The sequence below is a fragment of the Vidua chalybeata genome, assembly GCF_026979565.1.
Source record: "Vidua chalybeata isolate OUT-0048 chromosome W unlocalized genomic scaffold, bVidCha1 merged haplotype SUPER_W_unloc_1, whole genome shotgun sequence".
Lineage (NCBI taxonomy): Eukaryota > Metazoa > Chordata > Aves > Passeriformes > Viduidae > Vidua > Vidua chalybeata.
In genome coordinates, this window is record NW_026530320.1 from 2,534,012 (window position 1) to 2,553,862 (window position 19,851).

General features: G+C 40.5%; 1 protein-coding gene and 1 non-coding gene across 5 annotated transcripts in view; both read left to right on the top strand.

The window, feature by feature from the left end:
- LOC128782841 (zinc finger RNA-binding protein-like) overlaps window positions 1-19,851 on the top strand; it is a 69,228-nt gene that overhangs the window by 12,424 nt on the left and 36,953 nt on the right. For all 4 annotated transcript variants that reach the window (XM_053933332.1, XM_053933333.1, XM_053933334.1 and 1 more), the window contains exons 3-7: window positions 7,738-8,020; window positions 13,416-13,560; window positions 14,339-14,557; window positions 15,793-16,034; window positions 18,693-18,884. In XM_053933332.1, the coding sequence (XP_053789307.1) occupies window positions 7,738-8,020; window positions 13,416-13,560; window positions 14,339-14,557; window positions 15,793-16,034; window positions 18,693-18,884 (1,081 nt within the window). The remainder of the gene's footprint in view (window positions 1-7,737; window positions 8,021-13,415; window positions 13,561-14,338; window positions 14,558-15,792; window positions 16,035-18,692; window positions 18,885-19,851) is intronic.
- Window positions 5,078-5,214, top strand: LOC128782854 (small nucleolar RNA SNORA66). The gene has a single exon (XR_008428905.1). It is a non-coding gene; the product is annotated as a small nucleolar RNA SNORA66 (small nucleolar RNA).

The following is a 19,851-nucleotide window of genomic DNA, read 5'->3' on the forward strand; positions in this document are numbered from 1 at the left end:
CATGGCGCCACTCCTGCCGGTAGCGGGGTTCGCCGCCCTGCCCGCCGCTCCGCCCACCGTTCCAGCGGCAGCAGCAGCCTTGCCTTTCGCTCCACCCTCTGTTCCACTCGGAGCGAGCCTGTCGCCGCCGCCCCTGTCGCCGCCGCGGTCCCCCCACCCCGGGACCGACAGCGCTGCCGGCGCCGAGCCGACTGCTGGCGCCGACCCCGGGACCGCCGGCGCCGAGAGACACCGCCAAAACCGCGCCGCCCGCTCCGCTTGGGCTGACGGCGTGCCATGCCGTGGGGGAAACTGCACCCCTGCGTCGCTCGCTGCGGGAGGGGAGCGCCCGCAGGGCGCAGTGGCTCCCATCGCTGCGCTGCCTGAAGCCGACTCATCAGCAGCGACTCCACCCTGCAATCCAGCGGCCGAGAGCCCAGTGCTGGACAGCCTGTTTGTTTCAGAGCCTGCATCCAGCCCACCACTCCCTCCGCTTCCCCCAGACTGCCCCGAGCTCTGTCCCACTGAGGCAGAGGCAGCAGGAGGGAACACCGGCTTGGTCCGCAGCAGCATCGCTGCTGCTACCGTGGCTGGGGATGGGGGTGGGGCCGTGATTCAGTCCATTGTATCCCACGGCAGGGCAAACACACTGGGAGCGAGGAGCAGCCCCTTGTACTGGGCAAGCATGAGTGGTGCCAAGATCCCCAAAACCAGGGTGGAATTTTATATTCCCGGGAAAACCTCCCCTGCCCGCGTCCCGCGCGTCCTGCTCCTGTTCGCAGAGCGGGGTCCCGAGAAGCTGTGGCTTGATCCGTGGCCATGTGGGGTGCGGGGAGGGCGAAAAGCCGGCCACGTTTCAGACTCTTGGCCCGGCCCCCTGGACTGGGTCCTCTGCCTCGCCGAGCACTGCAGGGTCCTACAGCCCGCAGGTGCTGCTGGCTTTTTTGAAAACAAAAAAAAAAAAAAAGGCGGGAAGAGCTGTGTTTTACTGACAGCTCAAAGTACTGGAAAGCCGCGAATCAGCCTCAGCCCAAGTGATTGAATTAAGGGCTGTGGCCATGGCATTTCAGAGATTTCATGACATTTCAGAGATTTCTCAAGTGTTTTATTGGGTCAATTCTGCTCAATTGTTTTGAAAGCTTTGAGGATGCAATTTGGACCTGAGTTCAAAGTTATCACTCAAGTGGTTCATTGAGGACATGACTGCATGGGCCAAAAGCCTTGCATGATTCTTCTATCAAGTGCACACACCTTGCAAAAGCAATTTGATGAATGCCAACCAAGGCTTGACCTGCTGCACCTTACTGGCTGGGATAAATCCCAGAGGCCTAAAGGCTTTGCAGCTGTGGCAAACAGATGTTACTCATCTTGCCAAATTCCGAATTTGGCTGATTTGGGTATGTGCACATGTTTGTTAATACCTTCTTTTCTGTCATGTGGGCATCTGCTCACACTGGGAAATGGGTTTTGACAAGTTGGACTGCCAGTCCTTTGGCAGACTGACAATGAGTTGTTACTATCCTAGAGCTGGTAACTGATTTCTTGAAATTTATAATATGAGTTTGGAATCTCTTCGACCATTCTGAGTCAATATCCAAATTGAGGTTTTGATTGACTGGAGTTGATAAAACTCTCGAGCTGTGTTTGTTCTCTTTCCTGCAAGGGCCCTACAGGAGGGCACAAACACCGCCTTTTCTTTTTAATTTTTCTTTTTTGTAAATGAAACGGAGGAAATATGGGTATTCTCAGTTCAGTCAGAGAGAAAGAGAGTGGTTTTCTAACCAGACAAGAGCCTGGGAAACAGTTGGGAAAGAATGTAAATAATTCTCTATCTCTTTTGTTGTTTGCATTGTTTATAGATATGTCTTGCCACAATGCGTCATTCAGAGCGCACCGATGGTGTGAGATGTTTTTACTCTAAGACCAATGAAATTAGTCTGCACGATGTTCTCTATATATAGAGCAGTTCATTTGAAATAAATCAATTCTTGCCTTCTGATATTGGAGTAATTCTGTTCCCGTCCTGCTCAACGGCGACATATTGGTTCTAAATTACATAATTCTCTTCATTAATTAGTATTCTATATTCTATGGGTTATTGATTTCCCACTTGTCATGCTCATTAGTCCACTATTTAAGTATATTTATTATCTTTCCCAGACAGGGAGTGTGTGCAGCACATGTTAGATCGTCTTTGTTAGTCACTTTATCTTCTGGTTACTTCAACATATCCTTGGAAAGCTCTAAATTCTAGATTCCAGGTGTCCAGCTTTTAACTCCCTCAGACTTTGTTCATTGAAGCTTATCAGGGTTAGTTTAGTAAAACTTAAAGTTTCAATGATCTAATAATCAAACTCTTAACAATAACAATCTGTTAAAAAACCAAATCAGCTACATGCTGGCTAAAGTGGAAAATTACACTGCTTAAGAGTAATATACTGCTTATGATTATTTACAGCAATTAATAAAAAAGTTAATTAAAATGATTAGATAGGAAAGTTATATAATTTCCAACACATGGGGAAATAGCGATATGCAAGTAGTAGTTTAGGGCAGGTAGGGAGTGATGTAAAACATTAGGTAAGGTGCTGGAAATGACCTGTGTCTTGGTTTGAAAACACAGGTGTCAGCTAAGGAAGGCAGGAGCCTTCCTTGAAATGGAAAATGTAAACCCCCTCCTTCCAAATTATTACAGTTTTTAAATTAAGGGGCTCTCGGGCAAAGATATGGGAAATAGGAATAACAGTTCTTTACTAGGAAAATTAAATTCCAAATGCAATAGTACAAAAAAAGAAAACAAAACAGCACTGACAGAGTCAGAATATGACCTGACACCCTGTGGGTCAGGGTATTGGTAGCAGTCTGATTAAATGGTGGCTGCAGTCCTCCTAGAGTGACAGATGTTGTTCTGTTGAAGCAGTGATCCTGTAGAAGGGTGTAGACTTCCTCTGAAGATCCAGTGGTGGTATAGATTGGCCTGGTCTTCCTCTGGGAATCCAGTGGAGAAGACAGCTGCTCTCTGGGAATCCAGTGGGAAAAGGCTGCTCTGGTGTTCCAAATTCTCAGATTATATCCAGGTAGGAATGCTTGGCTCCTCTACCTGGGTGGAGCTTCTCACAATGGGATGATGTAATTTTATCAGTCATGCAGTGAGACTCAATGGCCCATTAACAGAAGATATTTCCCAGAGGGAGGATTGGTTTGTGGAAGAGATAAAGAAAACTGTCCAATTGACAGAGGATAACTGCCCCACCTCTAACAGTTGGCAAATAGAATACACACCCCATCTACATCTTTCAACCTAAGACAACCTGTCATTGACTAAAACATACATCTACAGAACACGGAGAAGAACAATTGAGTGCAACATGTAGCCTGTACACTGGCTGTGACTGCGATAGTGAAAACACAGTGATATAGAAATCCAAGATAGAAAATGAGTGTTGCAGAATGTGTGCTGTTTCTAGAAAACTGAAATTAAAGTGAGCTTGGTGGGGAAGCACTGTTACTTTTATGATCATCTAAAGAAATAGGTGTGGTGTGAATAAAATACATTCATTTTGAATGAAAATCTTTGGCAGAAGATATTATTAACGCAATGTAGCAGAGTAAGATTTGAAGCTCACGAGTCCTTTGCCTGTAACTTCTTAAGTCAAAGAGTGATGTTTATTTTGATAGTAAGTTAAAATACTGTAAGAATTGTAATATGAAGTTACCTTGAATTGGATGTTCACAAACTGGATTTGCTTTAAGTAAATGTTGGTTTAGAAGTAATTTGCTTTTGAAGCAATCTTTCATAAACTAAGGAAAAAAAATTTGACAGTGAGGGTACTTAGATATTGGAACAGGTTGTCTAGAGCAGTCTTGGATACTCCATTCTTGGAGATGATTGGAACCTGACTGGACGCAAAGCCCTGGGAAAACTAATGTAACTTTGTTATTAGCTGTGCTTTGGGCACAGGGTTAGAACAGATGACCTCATAATCTTTGTTTCAGCCTAAATTATTCTGTCATTTTTATGTTCTATCTAGTTAGTAAAGCCAGTTGGACTACATATCTTTTCATATGAAGAGCACTCAAATTCTTTGAACTCAAAGATGCTATTAAGGATATTAGAATTTATTTGGGGGAAGAGAAGACTTGATCTACAAAGCAAACTTACTAAGGTACCAGGTCAATCGGTTAGCTTCTCTGTCTGCTTCTAATTTGGTTCAACTTTTCCCCCACTGTGTTAGGGGATTAAGCTTAACTGAATTACTTTCTTTATTGCAGTAAAGAGCACACATGTAGTTTGTTACCATAGCTCAACTGACATACCGTATTTCATTGTTGCTCTAATAACTTGATTAAATGACTACGTTTTTTGAGTCTTATTTATTAGGACTAAGTTGAAATACTTGATGTGGTGCAATATGGAAAATTATTACTTAAGCTAGAAATTAGTAAAAGAATTGTAGAGAAGGAGCTGGTAGAGGTGATTAGTAGAATTAGAAGAGTGATTATCAGAGGAATAGTTGCAGTGGAGTACTCTAGGGATTGATCTTGAGTCTTATTATTTATGGTGTGTTGTGATATTTCATGCAAGGGAAATATTGTCAATATACAGGTAACTTTACAAGAAGCTGCTCTGAGGAAGCTAGATTATTTGGAAAAAAAGTCTGGAGCAGAGTGAGTGGCACAGCCGAAACTTCATCTCAAATGATCCATACAGTTCTTGCTATCTGTAGTAATGAAAAAAATAGATAATACTAGGATATGGGCAATGAAAAGTTGCAAGAAAGATTGGTGGAAGAGGGAGCTAGCAAAATAGTCTAGAGGGAGGTAAGTTCATCTTGGCCAATATGATGAGGCACTAATCACCAAACAAGGATTAAAAACTCTTATAAGTTAAATGACAGTGACACAAAATTATTTTGATTATAAATTAATTACCTGACAGTATCTGGTCATCTTTATGTTAAAAGGTTCTCAGTAAGACCATGGGGAGAAAAAGGAACATAAATTTAGAAAAGATGTTGATATGAATTTCTGTAACATAGCATAACATAACTGTTAAAAATGAAGTAGCAGTCAATTCTAGAATATTTTTCTTGTGGTCTCGCAAACTCGGTCACTAGCTCTGCATGGTGTTGCTGAAGCAAGGGGAACACATTTTCTAAAATAAACATGGTCATAGAATTATATTAGCCTTAGAAATCAAATTATTTGAGCTGCTAATTCTATACCATGGTAAGGAAGTTTGGTACAAAAATAGCACAGAAGAAATTAAACTGTCAGTAGACTCTTGTTAATATTCCTGCTCATAATGATCACAATCTCTTCACAATATTAAACACTGAAAACTGTCAGGCAGCTTTAATTATATATATATATATATATATATATTCTGAGAACAAAAGCATTTTCGTTGATAGACTGATACTGTTACCTCATAGTGTGTTGTTAACGCTGTAATATATTCTGTAGGAATAACTTAAGCACGGTTTCATGAAACTTGAGACAGATTAATGCTTCCTGGGCAGGTCCCTGTTCTTTCTCTCTCTCCCATTATTTATTTTCCTATGCTTCCATATGTATAACTTATGTGGGTTCTAGCACTCAGCAGACTGTTTTGTGAGCTACAGTGTTTCTAACATTTCCACTATGATAGAAAATGAACTCAGGAAAAAAAAATTTAAAATCTAGTTGTTTTCTGCTAGATTAATGAGTTAAATCAGTGCAATGAATAGCTTGACAAGTAGCAGAACTGGCACTAAGGATGAAATAGGATGGCATAGCCAGGTTTAGTATATAGGAGGAAGGAGGAATAAGAGTGGGGAGGAAGACTTTTCCTTATTGGCAGTATTAGACTGTTAATGTGTTCAAGTGCAGTCTGAGATAGTTTACTGCCTGTTTTCCCAATGTAATGTATTTTTAGTAGGTACATATGATAATGTGAATTACCTCAGAACATATGAATATCTTACACTTTTGTACTGTTAGTTATGTAGATAATACAGCCTAATTTTATAAATTGTCATTTACTTTTACCATCATAAAATAGTCTTCCTGAATTTTCTGATGGAGTTTGATTTCTCACTTTAAACTGACAAAATAGATAAACTGTCTATATACATCAAGCACTGGTGGGAGCTACACCAGAGTGAGTCAGGTCTTTTCCTTCCACTGTTATGCTAAGAAGTTGAAAATGAAATGAAACATAATTGTGAGTACAGCTCACAAGTGAATTAAATTTGGATGAAATGCAAGTGGTTTTTAAAGCAAACAGGGGCCTAAGATGGGAAGAAGGTGGAGTCCAGGTGTGTAAGTACAATAATAATATTTTCTCTGTGTGTTTCTGCTGTAAGAATTTTTTAAAAATATATTGAAGTTAATGGGTTCTGCTGTAATTAAAATTACAAAATCAGTTTTTATTAAAATAAAAGTTATTAAACAAAAGGGAGTTATGGAAATGTCTTTTGCAAAAATAATAGTAACTATAGTTAAAAGGTGCTTTGTTTCTGATAGCTATGTCAGAGAGAATATTGCAGTCTTTAGGAAAGAAATACTGCAACTCATTCCTTTTGGTTTTGAGCATAATCATGCTGAAATTCCACTTTGAGTGTTTGCTTCCAACAAGATTTCATTTATCTATTTTTTTCTAAAAATTAGAGGATACTACCTCCTTGATAGGCATGGAATTGTTTTTGAATAATCTTTTAATAGTGCTATGGAGATGTGAAACTCTATAGAGACTCTAAAATATTGAAAACCAGTACAGGAAGTATACTAAAAATTTCATGATTATCACTCAGTCCCCTATTTCATATAATTGTTCCAGATAGTGATATTTTGCCCAGTTCACTTTATTTGTTTAAAAATAGCTATTATAGGATTTTAATAATTATGCAAAGTTATAAATCATTATAGGACAATATTAGTTTTAGTTCAAATAATTAAGTCTTAGAAGCCATAATTTTTTGTTTCCACTATTAATATTTATTTATTTTTATTAAATAGCTACATAGTAATGTTTTACCTGCACATTAAAGAGAAGCAAATTAGTCTCAGCATGTGCCTGGAAGATTGACAGACCTCTGGTAGCAGTTGTCTTGCTTGATTTGATTGCCTGTTCTTTTGATGCTTCATCTTGTGAGGCAGTGGACTTCTGTATGAGTGAGTGGGGCCAGCTTTTATAATTTTCAACTTTTGTGGGAAAACTCCCACATCAGAAATATTTAAACTGTCTCTTCCTTAACTTTCAGAGTTCTGATCTATTTTTCACAGAAGTCTTTAAAATCTCATTACTTTAATATGATTTACTGAAAAACATCATGCAAGTGCATATCAGTAATGAGCTCTCACAGAAAAGCAGTATTTTTCTTAATTTGTCAGGTATATCAGTTTTATTGAAGAACCACTAAAACGCTTGAAAACTTATTGGTCATGAAAAGATAACTGTGTAAGACTTGTGTATTATTTTGAATGAAAGGCTTGGGTTATTTTCAGGCCGTGGAGCACAGCTACCACCACTCCTTGCTAAGAAGAAAGTCATTGCCTGCATGATATATTTCCATTCACGGAAACTTCAAAACAATACAGCCTTTTTAATGGGGTGGATAAGAGGTAATAAAAGTAATTACAGTGTATGATAGCTGTTCCAGGTCTGTTTGTAGAACAGACAAGTATGAATCAAATCTGGGAGTTTGAAATGTTTAGGCATTAGATGAGTATGTTGGATTAATCTAATTACTTACTTACTGTCTTTTTCCACTGTAGCCAGCAGCCAGCTTCGGGTGTAGCTTATTCCCATCCAACTACAGTTGCCAGCTACACTGTCCACCAGGCACCAGTTGCTGCACACACTGTCACTGCAGCCTATGCTCCAGCAGCAGCTACAGTTGCAGTAGCCAGGCCTGCTCCAGTAGCTGTTGCAGCTGCTGCAACAGCTGCTGCTTATGGAGGCTATCCTACAGCGCACACAGCTACAGATTATGGTTATACACAGAGGCAACAAGAAGCTCCACCACCACCACCTCCTGTCACTACGCAGAATTACCAGGTGTGTTTAAAAAAAAAAAAAAAAAGTGTAATTTTTAAATTATATGTTAAAAGGAGGAGGCCTGTTTGGATAAGAGAATGTGGTGATATTTATATTTTTTCTTCCATGGCTCACAGCTAAAACTGTGATAGAATGTGAAGTGACTGCTGTCCTGTATGGTGCATATAGAGGATTATCAGCAGTAATACTGATAAGATTTAGACATTCACACAATAAACAATGTATTGACATTTATCTCCAGATTATTTTGTGAACTACTGCTGAAATACTTGTCTTGGCTAGCCTAACTGTCCAAGTGGCATGCAGTTAAATGGGTCATGAAACTGATTTAGATGAAAAAACTGTTCCCATAAAAATTTTCAGTGGGATATAGAAGTAGTTCCCTTGTCAAATTCCTGGTTGCCACAGGAGCTCTAGCACCAAATGTAAGAGGATAGAAGATTACTCTAGGAGAGGAACTGTCTTTTGAGTAGATTTTGGGTACTTTTTGTGAGACTACTGCCTACCTTTGTGTGGCTACAGGCTTTTACAAAAGGAAACTGTTGTGTTTTCATCTCGCTCTGACCTTTAATGACACTTCTTTGCAGTTGTCAGCATTTGGGTGGGTCAGTTCAGGATAAGGATTCCACAGAAGGTTAACCAATTTAAAACGGAACAGCATCTTTCCATGGGATTGACAGACTTCTGCAGAATTTCCTTGGTTCTGCACAGTTGTGCCAATGCGAGAGATGAATGTGGGATCATGTAGGGTGAGATGTGATGGTACCTCAGACAACTTCCCATTCTTACACTGGCTTAAATGTCTTATGAAATAACATCCTGTCAGTGACAGGTATTACTCTTCAGAAATAAAGAAACTTAGAAGTACAAATCAGTGCTGCATCAGTTTTGCAGTTGGAAGATTTCAGTATGTAGTGGTTATCTTGGGACTTATTTAAGATAAGTGTTTACTCCAAAGAGTGAGAAGTTGCAGTCTTTTCTGTCTGTCTAGATTGACACAATGTAAGGGTATATACACATCAGTAACCCTAACCCATTGGTTTCAATCAGACAGCTTAGATGCATAAAGATGAGCAGTTTTACATGGCCAGGTAGTTTCCTATTAGAAATGTGAGCTTTATTTGTATTTTTAGCAACTTTTTTTGCTACATTATCTAGACTCTAATTTGCATTTTTATTTGTTTAAAGCTACTATACTGTTGCTGTATGTTATTAATTCCTTTGTAGGGCTTTGCACTTTGTTACATATGGTAATGAATCAAAATGTAGGAGTTTTTCCAGTAGCATGTTTACACATAATTACAAGGTTGTTAAACTAGTCAGTTATTAGATGCATTCAGATAGATAATAGTCCCCTAAATTAAAGAAAAATACTACAAAAAAACATTGAGGCACCAGAGTGTGTCCAAAGAAGGTCAGTGAAAATGGTGAAGGATCTGGAACATAAGTCTTCTGAGGAGTGGCTGAGGGAGCTAGGGTTGTGTAGCCTGGAGAAGAAGAATCTGAGGGGAGATCTTACTGCTCTGAAAAGAGGTTGTAGTGAGGTGGGTCTCAGTCTCATTTCACAAGTAACAAGTGACAGTACAAAAGGAAATGGCCTCAAGTTGCACCAGGGGAAATTTAGTTTGGATATTAGGAAAAATTTCTTTATGGGAGCGGTTCTAAAGCATTGGAAAAGGCTGCCCAGGGAAGTGGTGGAGTCACCATTCCTGGAAATGTTAAAAAAAATGTGTGGATATGGTTTAGTAGTGAACATGGTGGTAGTGCTCGGTTAACTGTTGGACCTGGTGATCTTAGAGGTCTTTTCTAACCGTAATGATTCTATGATTTCATTCACCAGCACCCCCATGTCCTTGGCAGGGCTGCTCTCAATTTCTTCATTCCCTACCCTGTATTGATACAAGAGATTGCCCAGACCCAGGTGCAGCACCTTGCACTTAGTCTTGTTGAACCTCATGAGTTTTCCATGGGCCACATCTTGGGCTTGTCCAGGTCGCTCTGGATGACATCTCATCCTTCAGGAGTGTCAACTGTACTGCTCAGCTTGGTGTCATCTGCAAACTTGCTGAGGGTGCACTCAATCCTTTCCTCTATATGACTGATGAAGACATTGAATAGCACTTGGTCCCAATACGAACCTCTGAGTGACACCACTTGTCACCAATGTCCATTGGGACACTGAGCTGTTGACAGATACACTCTGGATACAACCATCCAAGCAATTGCTTATCTACTGAACAGCCCACTCATCGAATCTTCTCTCCAACTGAGAGAGAAGGATGTTGTGGGGGACCGTGTCAAAGGCTTTACAGAAGTCTAAATAAAGGACATCTGTAGCCCTTCCCTTGTCCACTGATGGAGTCACTCCATCGTAGATGGCCACTAGGTTGGTCAGATTTGCCCTTGGTGAAGCCATGCTGATTGTCCTGAATCACTTCCCTGTCCTCCATGTGCCTTAGCAGAGCTTCTAGGAGCATCTGTTCCAGGATCTTCTCAGGCACAGATGTGATGCTGACAGGGCGGTAATTCCCAGGGTCTTCCTTTCTACCCTTTTTTAAGATGGGTGCAATGTTTCCCTTTTTCCAGTCACCTGGGACTTCACATGACTGCCATGACTTTTCAAATATGATGGAGAATGGCTTGGTGGTCATGAACCTGATTTTCTCTTACAGTGGGAGGGACTTTGCTCTCCCAGTCTGTCTTGCAGTCTATCCACTCGAGAAATGTGGGAAGAGAGGTTGCCATTGAAGACTGAGTAAAAACAGCTGTTGAGTACCTCGGCCTTTTCCTCATTATTATTGAGAGTTTGCCAGTCTTGCTTATCAGGAGTGGTACATCATCTTTGACCTTCCTTTTCTGGCTGACATACCTGTAGAAGTCCTTCCTGTTGTTCTTTGCCTCCTTTGTCAAGTTCAGCTCCTGCTGCACCTTGGTCTTCCACACATCATCCTGACACAACCGGTGTCCCTATATGCTTTCCAGGTCACCTGTTATTGATTCCACTGCCTGTGCATTTCCCTCTTACCCTTTAGTTTGACTCAGTCATGCTGGTCTCTTGCCTTCTTTGCCTGACTTGTGCCAGGGGATGGCAAGCTCTCTTTGCTCAATGGAAGACTTCCTTAAAGATCTGCCAGCTCTGTTCTGCTCCTTGGCCCTGAGGCCAGTTTCTCAGGGGGATCCTACTGACTAACTCCTTGAACAACTGGAAGCTTATTTTCCTAAAATTCTGGGTCTTGACTCAGCCTGACCCATATTCCTCAGGACTGCAAACTCTATGAGTGCATGATCACTGCAGCCCAGGCTGCCTCCAGTCTTGATGACCCTCATTAGCTCACTTACATTGGTGACCATCGGGTCCAGTATCGCATCCCCTCTGGTAGTGCTGTCTATTACCTGGCTTAAGAAGTTATCCTCCATGCATTTCAGGAGTCTCCTGGATTGCCTACAGCTCACTCTGCTACTTTCCCAGCAGATGTTAGGGTGGTTGAAACCCCCCAGCAGGACAAGAATCTGCAATTGCAATGTCTCCTGTAGCTGGAGCAAGAAGGCTTTGTCAATAGGCTTCTCCTGATTGAGCAGCCTGTAGTAAATACCAACCACAGGGTTCCCTTTTTCAGCTCTGTCTCTATTTCTCACTTATAAGCTTTCAACCTTCTCATGGCTGTTCTTGAGAGACAGCTCTTCATAAGCTATCCATTTCTTGACAAAGGGGGAAACCTTCCACCCCTCTTTTTTTCTCTGTCCTTTCTGAACAGTCTGTAGCCATCGATAGCCACACTCCAGTCATGGCATTTGTCCCACCAAGTTTCAGTAATGGCAACAAGGCTGTAGCTTTGTAGCAGCATGGAGACTTCCAACTCCTGTTTGTTGCCCATGCTGTGTGCATTGGTGTAAAGGCATCTCAGCTGGGCTGTCAGCATATCACCTTTTTTATAGGAACACCCCTCCTTTGAGGTGTTTCCCTGGTGACTTCTATTGCCTCAGGAGCCCCTGGCTCATCTCTGTAAGTCTTCAAGTGTGCTTCAGTGTGGCTAGCACATCTAAGAGTCAGTGGCTGAAGGCCCTCGCTACCACTCCATCCCTCTAATCTTTATGTGTTGTCCCACAGCTTGTCAAGGACAAGCCTGATATTATCCCCCTTCCCCATCATGTCTGGTTTAAAGCTCTATATCAATGAGCACTACTAGCTCCTGAGCAAAGACCCTCTTCCCCTTTTGAGAAAGGGGAATCCCTTTTGATTCCAGCATGCCTGGTGTCATGTAGGCCATCCCATTATACAAACACGTGAAATTGTGGCAGTGACACCAGCCACGGAGCCATGTATTAGACTGGGCTCATCTGTTTCTTCCAATGTCTCTGCCCACAACTGGGAGGATAGAGGAGAAAATAACCTGTGCTCCATATTCCCTTACCTGCTATCCCAAGGCCCTGAAGTCTCTTTTGATCGCCCTTGGATTACGTATTGTGATTTCATCACCACCCATGTGGAAGACCAATAATGGGTAGTAGTCTGAGGGCTGTACCAGGCTAGAGAACTTTCCCAGTCATGTCTTTAACCCAAGCCCCAGGGAGGCAGCACACTTCCCTAAGAGGAGGATCCATCCAGCATATTGTACCCTCTGTTCACCTTAGAAGGCAACTGCCTACAGCTGCAACCTGTCTTTTCCTCGTGGAGGTGGTTGTTATACAGAGGGTAGGCCTTTCTGATTCTGGCAATACCTCTGGCGTAGATGGACCTCCATCCTCATCATCCTTTGACTGGCCTTCTACATCTTCGTACCTATTGTACAGAGGCACCTAGGAGGGTGAGGTGGACAAGGAGGGGATTCACCTGCTGCCCCGAGTGAGGACTTGCCTCCATTCACCCCTTTTCTTTGAGCTACTGCCTTCTACCCGCCTGAAGGGAAAATTATAGGACCTCCTTGCTATTGATTTTTTTTTCTGGTGGCTCTTCCTGTCTTCGGGAGGGCCAAGCCATTGTTCCATGTTTTTAAACTTGTGAATATATTGTGGTTTGTGGAGATCTGTGGTGGTTTTTTTCTTTTGTATTTTACAGGAATGCAGTCTGATATAGTCATTATGAAAAACTAGTGTGCATTGAGTTGCTTTTTGGTAACAAAAATAATTTGGAAGGGGAAAAGTAATTTAATAGCATGAGATTAATTTTTATATTATGTCTGAAAAAGACCATTCAGGGTTGTCTTCAGGCTTGAAGTATCTGTAAACATAAATTTAATTTCTTTAATGCATATATTGGTATATAATGTATCTGTAAATATTTTTTAAAATCTACTTAAGTAGAATAGAAGAAAAATCTTTGACACTGCTAATTTTTTTTTATTCCAGATATATAGTTAAGGAGAAATTTGATGGGTTTTCTCTTTTGAATTTTTAGGATTCCTATTCTTATGTTCGATCTACTGCCTCAGCTGTAGCTTATGACAACAAACAATATTATCAACAACCAACAGCAACTGCTGCGGCTGTGGCTGCTGCTGCACAGCCTCAACCTTCAGTGGCTGAGTCATACTACCAGACAGGTAGGTGGCATGATTCAAACTCCTGTCATCATATACAGTCTGTATGCTATTTTAATAGCTTAAAATATATCTTTGAATATTTCATATTATCAGATTTATTTATTGTTTTGACATGTAATCCCTGTCAATGTGTAGCAAAACCTTGATGCACCTAGAACTTGAACATTATTGTGACATTGCCATAAGTAACTATCTTTGAGGTTTGGATTGTTATTAATACACTCAAAACATACTTCTAGGCAAAAACTTTTGCTGAAGTAGGTTGAAAAAGTCAGTGTTGGTTTCAGATGCTAACTTGGTTAGAAAGACTTTTTAAAAAAATTCTTTAGTTAATGTATATAGTTCTGTAATTATTGGTATCATAAATGCTACAAAACATAAATCCTATTTACTTTTTTTTACTATAATTAGACATAATAGCAAAGTTTAGATGTACTTTGGTTTAGTGTGTACTCTAGTAAAACCATTGTAGGAGAAGGTTGTTTAAAAACATGGCAGCACAGTTAAAAATACATAAATAAATCTGAGGCTTGCTAGTGTGAGCTTCGATGTGATTAAACCATTGTGGGATATATGGTAACTGAAGCATAGCCATTACTGTAAAAAAACCTAACAAAACCCAATCACAAAAAGGCAAAACCCAACCAAACTAAACCAAAACCCACTTGTTAATGTGTTTATTCCCTAGCATATCATTAAGTATCACTTAATATGGTTTGCATTTCATTAAACTAAAGCATATCAATGTTTGTACACTTCTATTTTCTATCCTAATTAGCTCCAAAAGCAGGATATAGCCAAGGGGCAACTCAGTATACCCAAGCCCAGCAAACACGACAAGTGACAGCTATAAAACCTGCAACCCCAAGTCCAGCAACAACTACATTTTCTATATATCCAGTATCCTCTACTGTGCAGCCGGTAGCAACTGCAGCTACTGTTGTTCCATCCTATACTCAAAGTGCAACATACAGTACAACAGCGGTTACTTACTCTGGTAAGAATTTTGCATATTATATTGCTGGGATCTTTGCATTTATTACAGGAGAGGATTTAAATACTCATCATTTTAACAGTTTATGTTCAATTACTTCATAGTCTACTGGGAAATATCAACCAGTTAAATCATAATAATGGCAAAATATTTTTATGTATCTTTAAAAGAGGTTTGATGCTTGTATGTGCCTATTTTGTTACATGTGAGAATATACAAAGTGTTGGCATTACTACGTGCACAAGTGTTTTGTGATTTACTGTAAAGTTTGGAGAGAAAAGATGAGGGATAGTAGAAAAAATAAGGAAACACAAATATAATCCAGGGAAATTTGGAGCATGCTGCCATCAAGCAGCAATTACAGAAACAAGGAGGAGCAGTCAAATATAAAACTTTTAAGTTTGGGTTGTCTCGGCCCAAGATGGGAGGAGAATGGGTGCTACAAAGAAAGACTTTCCTTCAAACACTAGAAATCCAAAAAGTAGTTAAAGGTGAGAAGATGTTAATTTTATGGCCAGACGGTAATCAACTGACATATTGTAGCTACCTTGAACTATTTGTTTTGGTTTGTTTTCAGTTTAAAAAGGGATTGTAAAACTTCATCGAAACAGAGCATGATTAGAGGTTTAAAATAGTTGAACGAGTAGATATATAAAGTTTATGGGAAAACTGGCTCAAAAGTTATGAAAGCCCAATTTCCTTGATTTACTAAAGTTTGATACTAGAAATCAAGGAGTGTCTAGACAGGGTCTGCTGCAACCCATTTGAAATAGAATGGCTAATGCTATTGCATTCTTTTATCTTCTTCTTTTTTTTTTTTCCTTAGTCTACATAATATCTGTCCTTTTCTGTTTGGAGCTTGAATAGTAAATCTGGCTCTGGAAGACTGTTTATTTCAAGTGACCTTTGATAAATCTTTTATTAAAATTCTTGTTGCATCATAATCAGTCTTACCAGATGTACCAGGAAATTTCACATATTCATTAGGGATGTTTTGATATATTTAACAGAACAGCGTGTCTGCAAAGTTTTGTCTAAAATCAAATATACTCCTGATACAAATGGTATGCTATGTATTTGTGTACTGTGAAACATCAAGAAAAATTCAGACTGCCTGACAAGATCTCAGTAAATCTTTTATAGCCTACTCTATTATGCAATATGCTTGGAATTAGTGTATTATGTAATTGATACATGATGTACAGTGATGTAACATTTATTTTATTTTAATCTTTGAGGTACCTCTTATTCTGGCTATGAAGCTGCAGTATATTCAGCTGCATCATCCTATTACCAGCAGCAGCAGCAGCAGAAACAGGCAGTGGCAGCAGCTGCTGCCGCTGCAACAGCTGCTTGGACAGGGACCACCTTTACTAAAAAGGTACCATTCCAAAATAAGCAACTGAAACCAAAGCAACCTCCCAAACCACCCCAGATCCACTACTGTGATGTTTGCAAGATCAGCTGTGCTGGACCACAGGTACCTGTATGATGTAATACCCTGCTATATGCTTTAGTCATAATTTTTTTTAGCTAAAAAAGTGGCCCCTTTAAGAATATTTGTTAATTTTTAAAGACATGATTCTATACTTATACTAAAGGAATAATTAAATGAAAATGTATGCTATGACAGAAAGAGGCCATATGAGAAGACAAAAAGATGCATCCCCTTAGCTTGGACAGAGACGTTTCAGCTGTGCTTTGGACTCCAGAAGTATTCTAAACTTTGAATTTTATTTTCTTTTTAACATAGCAAACTTCTTAGAAAATACTTTTTTCAAAACTTTGGGAATGGTTGTCAGGGTTTGACACTGGCTAGGAGCCAGGCACCCATGAAAACCATTCACTCATTCTCCTCTGCTATAGTTGAGCAGAGGAGGGGGAAAGAAAACCTAAAAGGCTCATGGGGTGAGATAAGAATTAGGAGAAAACATTCTAAGGGCAAAACAGGCTCAAAACTTAAAAGGTATTAAGAAAAATTTATTAACAGAAGTAAAAGAGGATAATGAGAACTAAAATAAACCTTTAGAACACCTTTCACCCCCCCTCTTCTTTCCTCCCCACCGACAGTGCAGGGAGACAAAACATGGGGCCTTTAGTCAGTTTGTCACTTCTAAAAATCTTTCTTCAGTTCGCCTAGGGAGAGGAGTCTCTTCTGCTGTGCCATGGGGTCCTTCCCACAGGAGACAGTTCTCTGTGAACTTCTCCAACATGGTTCTAATTTTCACGAGTAGCAGTCCCGCCCAACCTGCTGCAACGTGAGTCCTTCCCATGGGCAAACAGTCTTCCCACAACTGTTTGCATGGGTCGTTTAGTACATGGGGTATAGTCTTTTAAGGATGAGCTGTTCTAGTTTGGAAGCAAGAGTCCTCTTCCTCTATTCCTGGAAGCAAGGGTCTTCTCTCTCTGTTCAAGTTTGTCACTAAATTATAGCTTTTCAGCATCCACACGCTCCGGCGTGAGTATCTTTTCTCACAGGCTGCGAATAGACTTCTACATCCCCCCCATGCACTTCATGAATTACAGGGAAAAAAACCCAGTTTGTTGTATTATAGTCCTCACCATGGCTTGCAGAAGAATCTCAGCTCCAATGCCCAGAGCACCTCCTCCTCCTCCCTCATTTTTCACCAACCTTAGTGTCGCCATATTGTTCTCCTCATGCCTTTTCCTTTTCTCTGACTTGGGAGAAAATTGGTGTCCGTAGGTTCATTTGTTCTCAAGTTCTATCAATTGAAAAGTTTTCCACAGCGCTGAAAGGTTGAACCTGTCCAGGCTCCGCATCGGAGAATTGCTTGCCAGGCCTCTCACTGTTGGTCACGTGGTCCCCGCTGGCACCGCATGAGCTGCTCCGGCTGCTGGTTCCAGTCAGCGCCTCTCCTCATGCGGGGCACCAAAAAGGAAAAACTGCTGCCGCTGCTTCTGCCCTCCTGTTCGCAGCATGGCTGGCTAAAAGTGGCTAAGCAAGTAAAGTTCATTGCGAGCCATGCTGAGATGGCAGCGGCCGCGTGGCACCGTCCCAGCTGCACCGATCCTGGCCATGCAGCTGCTTCTGGTGCCGGGGTGGCGGTGGCCGCCCTCGGCCACATGAGCGCTCCGGGCACTGGCCACATGGTCTTGGCCCCATGGCTGCTCGCGGCCACAGGATAGTCCCCCAGCAGCATGGCCTCAGCGGCCGTGCCAAAAAGAGCCCCAGCCGCGCCGGAAAGGGGCCCGGAGGCCCCCTCACCACCCCTCTGAGGGGAGGAAGAAAGAGAGCTTGCACATGTTTTTTTGTTCTTAAATATGTCATCACAGAGGCGTTACTAACTTCTCTAATTGGGCCAGCCAATATGTCCATTGTCAGAGTCTTCAGGCATTTGCTCTGCTGGACATTGAAGTTTTGAGGAGCTTCTCTCTCAGAAGCAGCCTCTGTGGGTTCTTCTGCCCCCACTAAAAGCCATATTGTGTTAAACGAACACTATGGTAATCCTGAAAATGTATTAATTTTATTCCAGCATTTCAGTTTAGTTTCAAAGGGAATACAAGTGCATAAAAAGTAGATATCAATTAATGAAATGTTTGTGTGTGTGTTTGGCAAAACAGTTCTTACTCTTTAGATAAATTTGTCATTATTTTCCACCCTGTCTGCTCCATAGATTGCCAGTGTTAGTATAGGAACAAATAGCAACTTCTGTATTTTATTTTCAGCGTAGCTTTATTTATGCGCTACCTTTTTTTGAATTTACTTTTTTAGTTATCTGGATACATTTAATAACCGTGGTCTTGCAGTTTGAGGAAAATTCAAAATCAAGAATAATTCAATGCAATGTAGGAAAATGCAGTGAGACAGTTTTCTGATCTTATCAGGCTTTCAATGGTAATATATGTTGACCAGTACTTGACTGAGGAAGTGAGAAGGTAGAGGAGTAAAGACCATATTGTATTACCTAAGAGTGGAATCCTGGTGGTGAAGAAAATATCTTGGTTTTGGAAGTGGCCTGCTTATGCCTTAAAGCATGTCATAGGGAAGCCATGTTCAGTGTAGGAAGTATTTTTCATACAAAGCATGTGTTTTATGCTATGCTCTATATTACATGTATACACATGAATGATGAACAAACAGTACAAAACCAGCTGTGTGTATTTTTTATTTAAATAGACTTATAAAGAACACTTAGAAGGCCAGAAACACAAAAAGAAAGAAGCAGCATTAAAAGCTTCCCAGAACACCAATAACAACAGTACTTCTGCTCGTGGAACTCAGAATCAGTTGCGCTGTGAGCTTTGTGATGTGTCCTGTACAGGAGCAGATGCTTACGCTGCCCATATCCGTGGAGCCAAACATCAGAAAGTAAGAACTTTCTCTTGTCTACATTATACAAGTCAGTCATATATTTCTTCCCATCATTTTTCTCATCTTAGGAGAAAATATGCAGAAAGAATATAATTAGAATTTTGTTTAAAGACAGTTCTGCTTTTTGTTTCAAAATTAAGCTCACTATTAGAAGGGCCTTGTTGGGAGAAAGGGGGAAAACATTGCCACAGCATCAAGGAGAAGAGGATGTATTGGGAAAGGTATGTAAATTGTAGGAAGAAAGTATAGAGTAAAATGGGGAAAAGTGTCAATGAGGACATGCAACAGCATGCTTGTGCCCCCTAACACTTTTCAAGACTTCTCTTGACATTCTTATTTGACACTGTGAAGCACTCTGTGCTTTGAAACACTGTAAACTGAATCAGTGACAAGGAATGGGATTATTGTGTGTTACTTTTTGGTATTTCTTGCAAAATAAAAGGCATATGTCCTGTAGTAGATTTTATGAGTATGTTTAAAGAGTTTTGGTAAGCATGCTTTCCCTATTGTCTGTGTGCAGTTAGGTGAGCATTTTGGAATAAAGACTGCGAGCTGCACTGTGAACTCCTGTGACCTGTGTTCTAAATTTGGTCATACGACAATAAATGGAATGACGCAGTGTAGAATGCATGTTTAGATATTACATTATTGGGGTACACAAAACAGAGAGTACTTTGGACCTTATTAGCATAAGAGATTTGATAAATAAAATGCCCTGGCAAGAGCAAACAGAACTTTGAGAATTAAATCAAGATTGCAAGAAGATTAAATCAGATGGATTTACCGGAAAAAGAAAATTACATCAATCTCTGCAAGCAAGAGATGTTGTAAAATGCATAAGTTTATGTGATTTTTAACCCAATCATTGTAGTAAAACATTACTAGCCTTCCTAAAATACTATATAGGCATTTGTATCCCACAATAAAATTGGATTCTTTGATCATCTCAAAGTCTTCCCTGTCT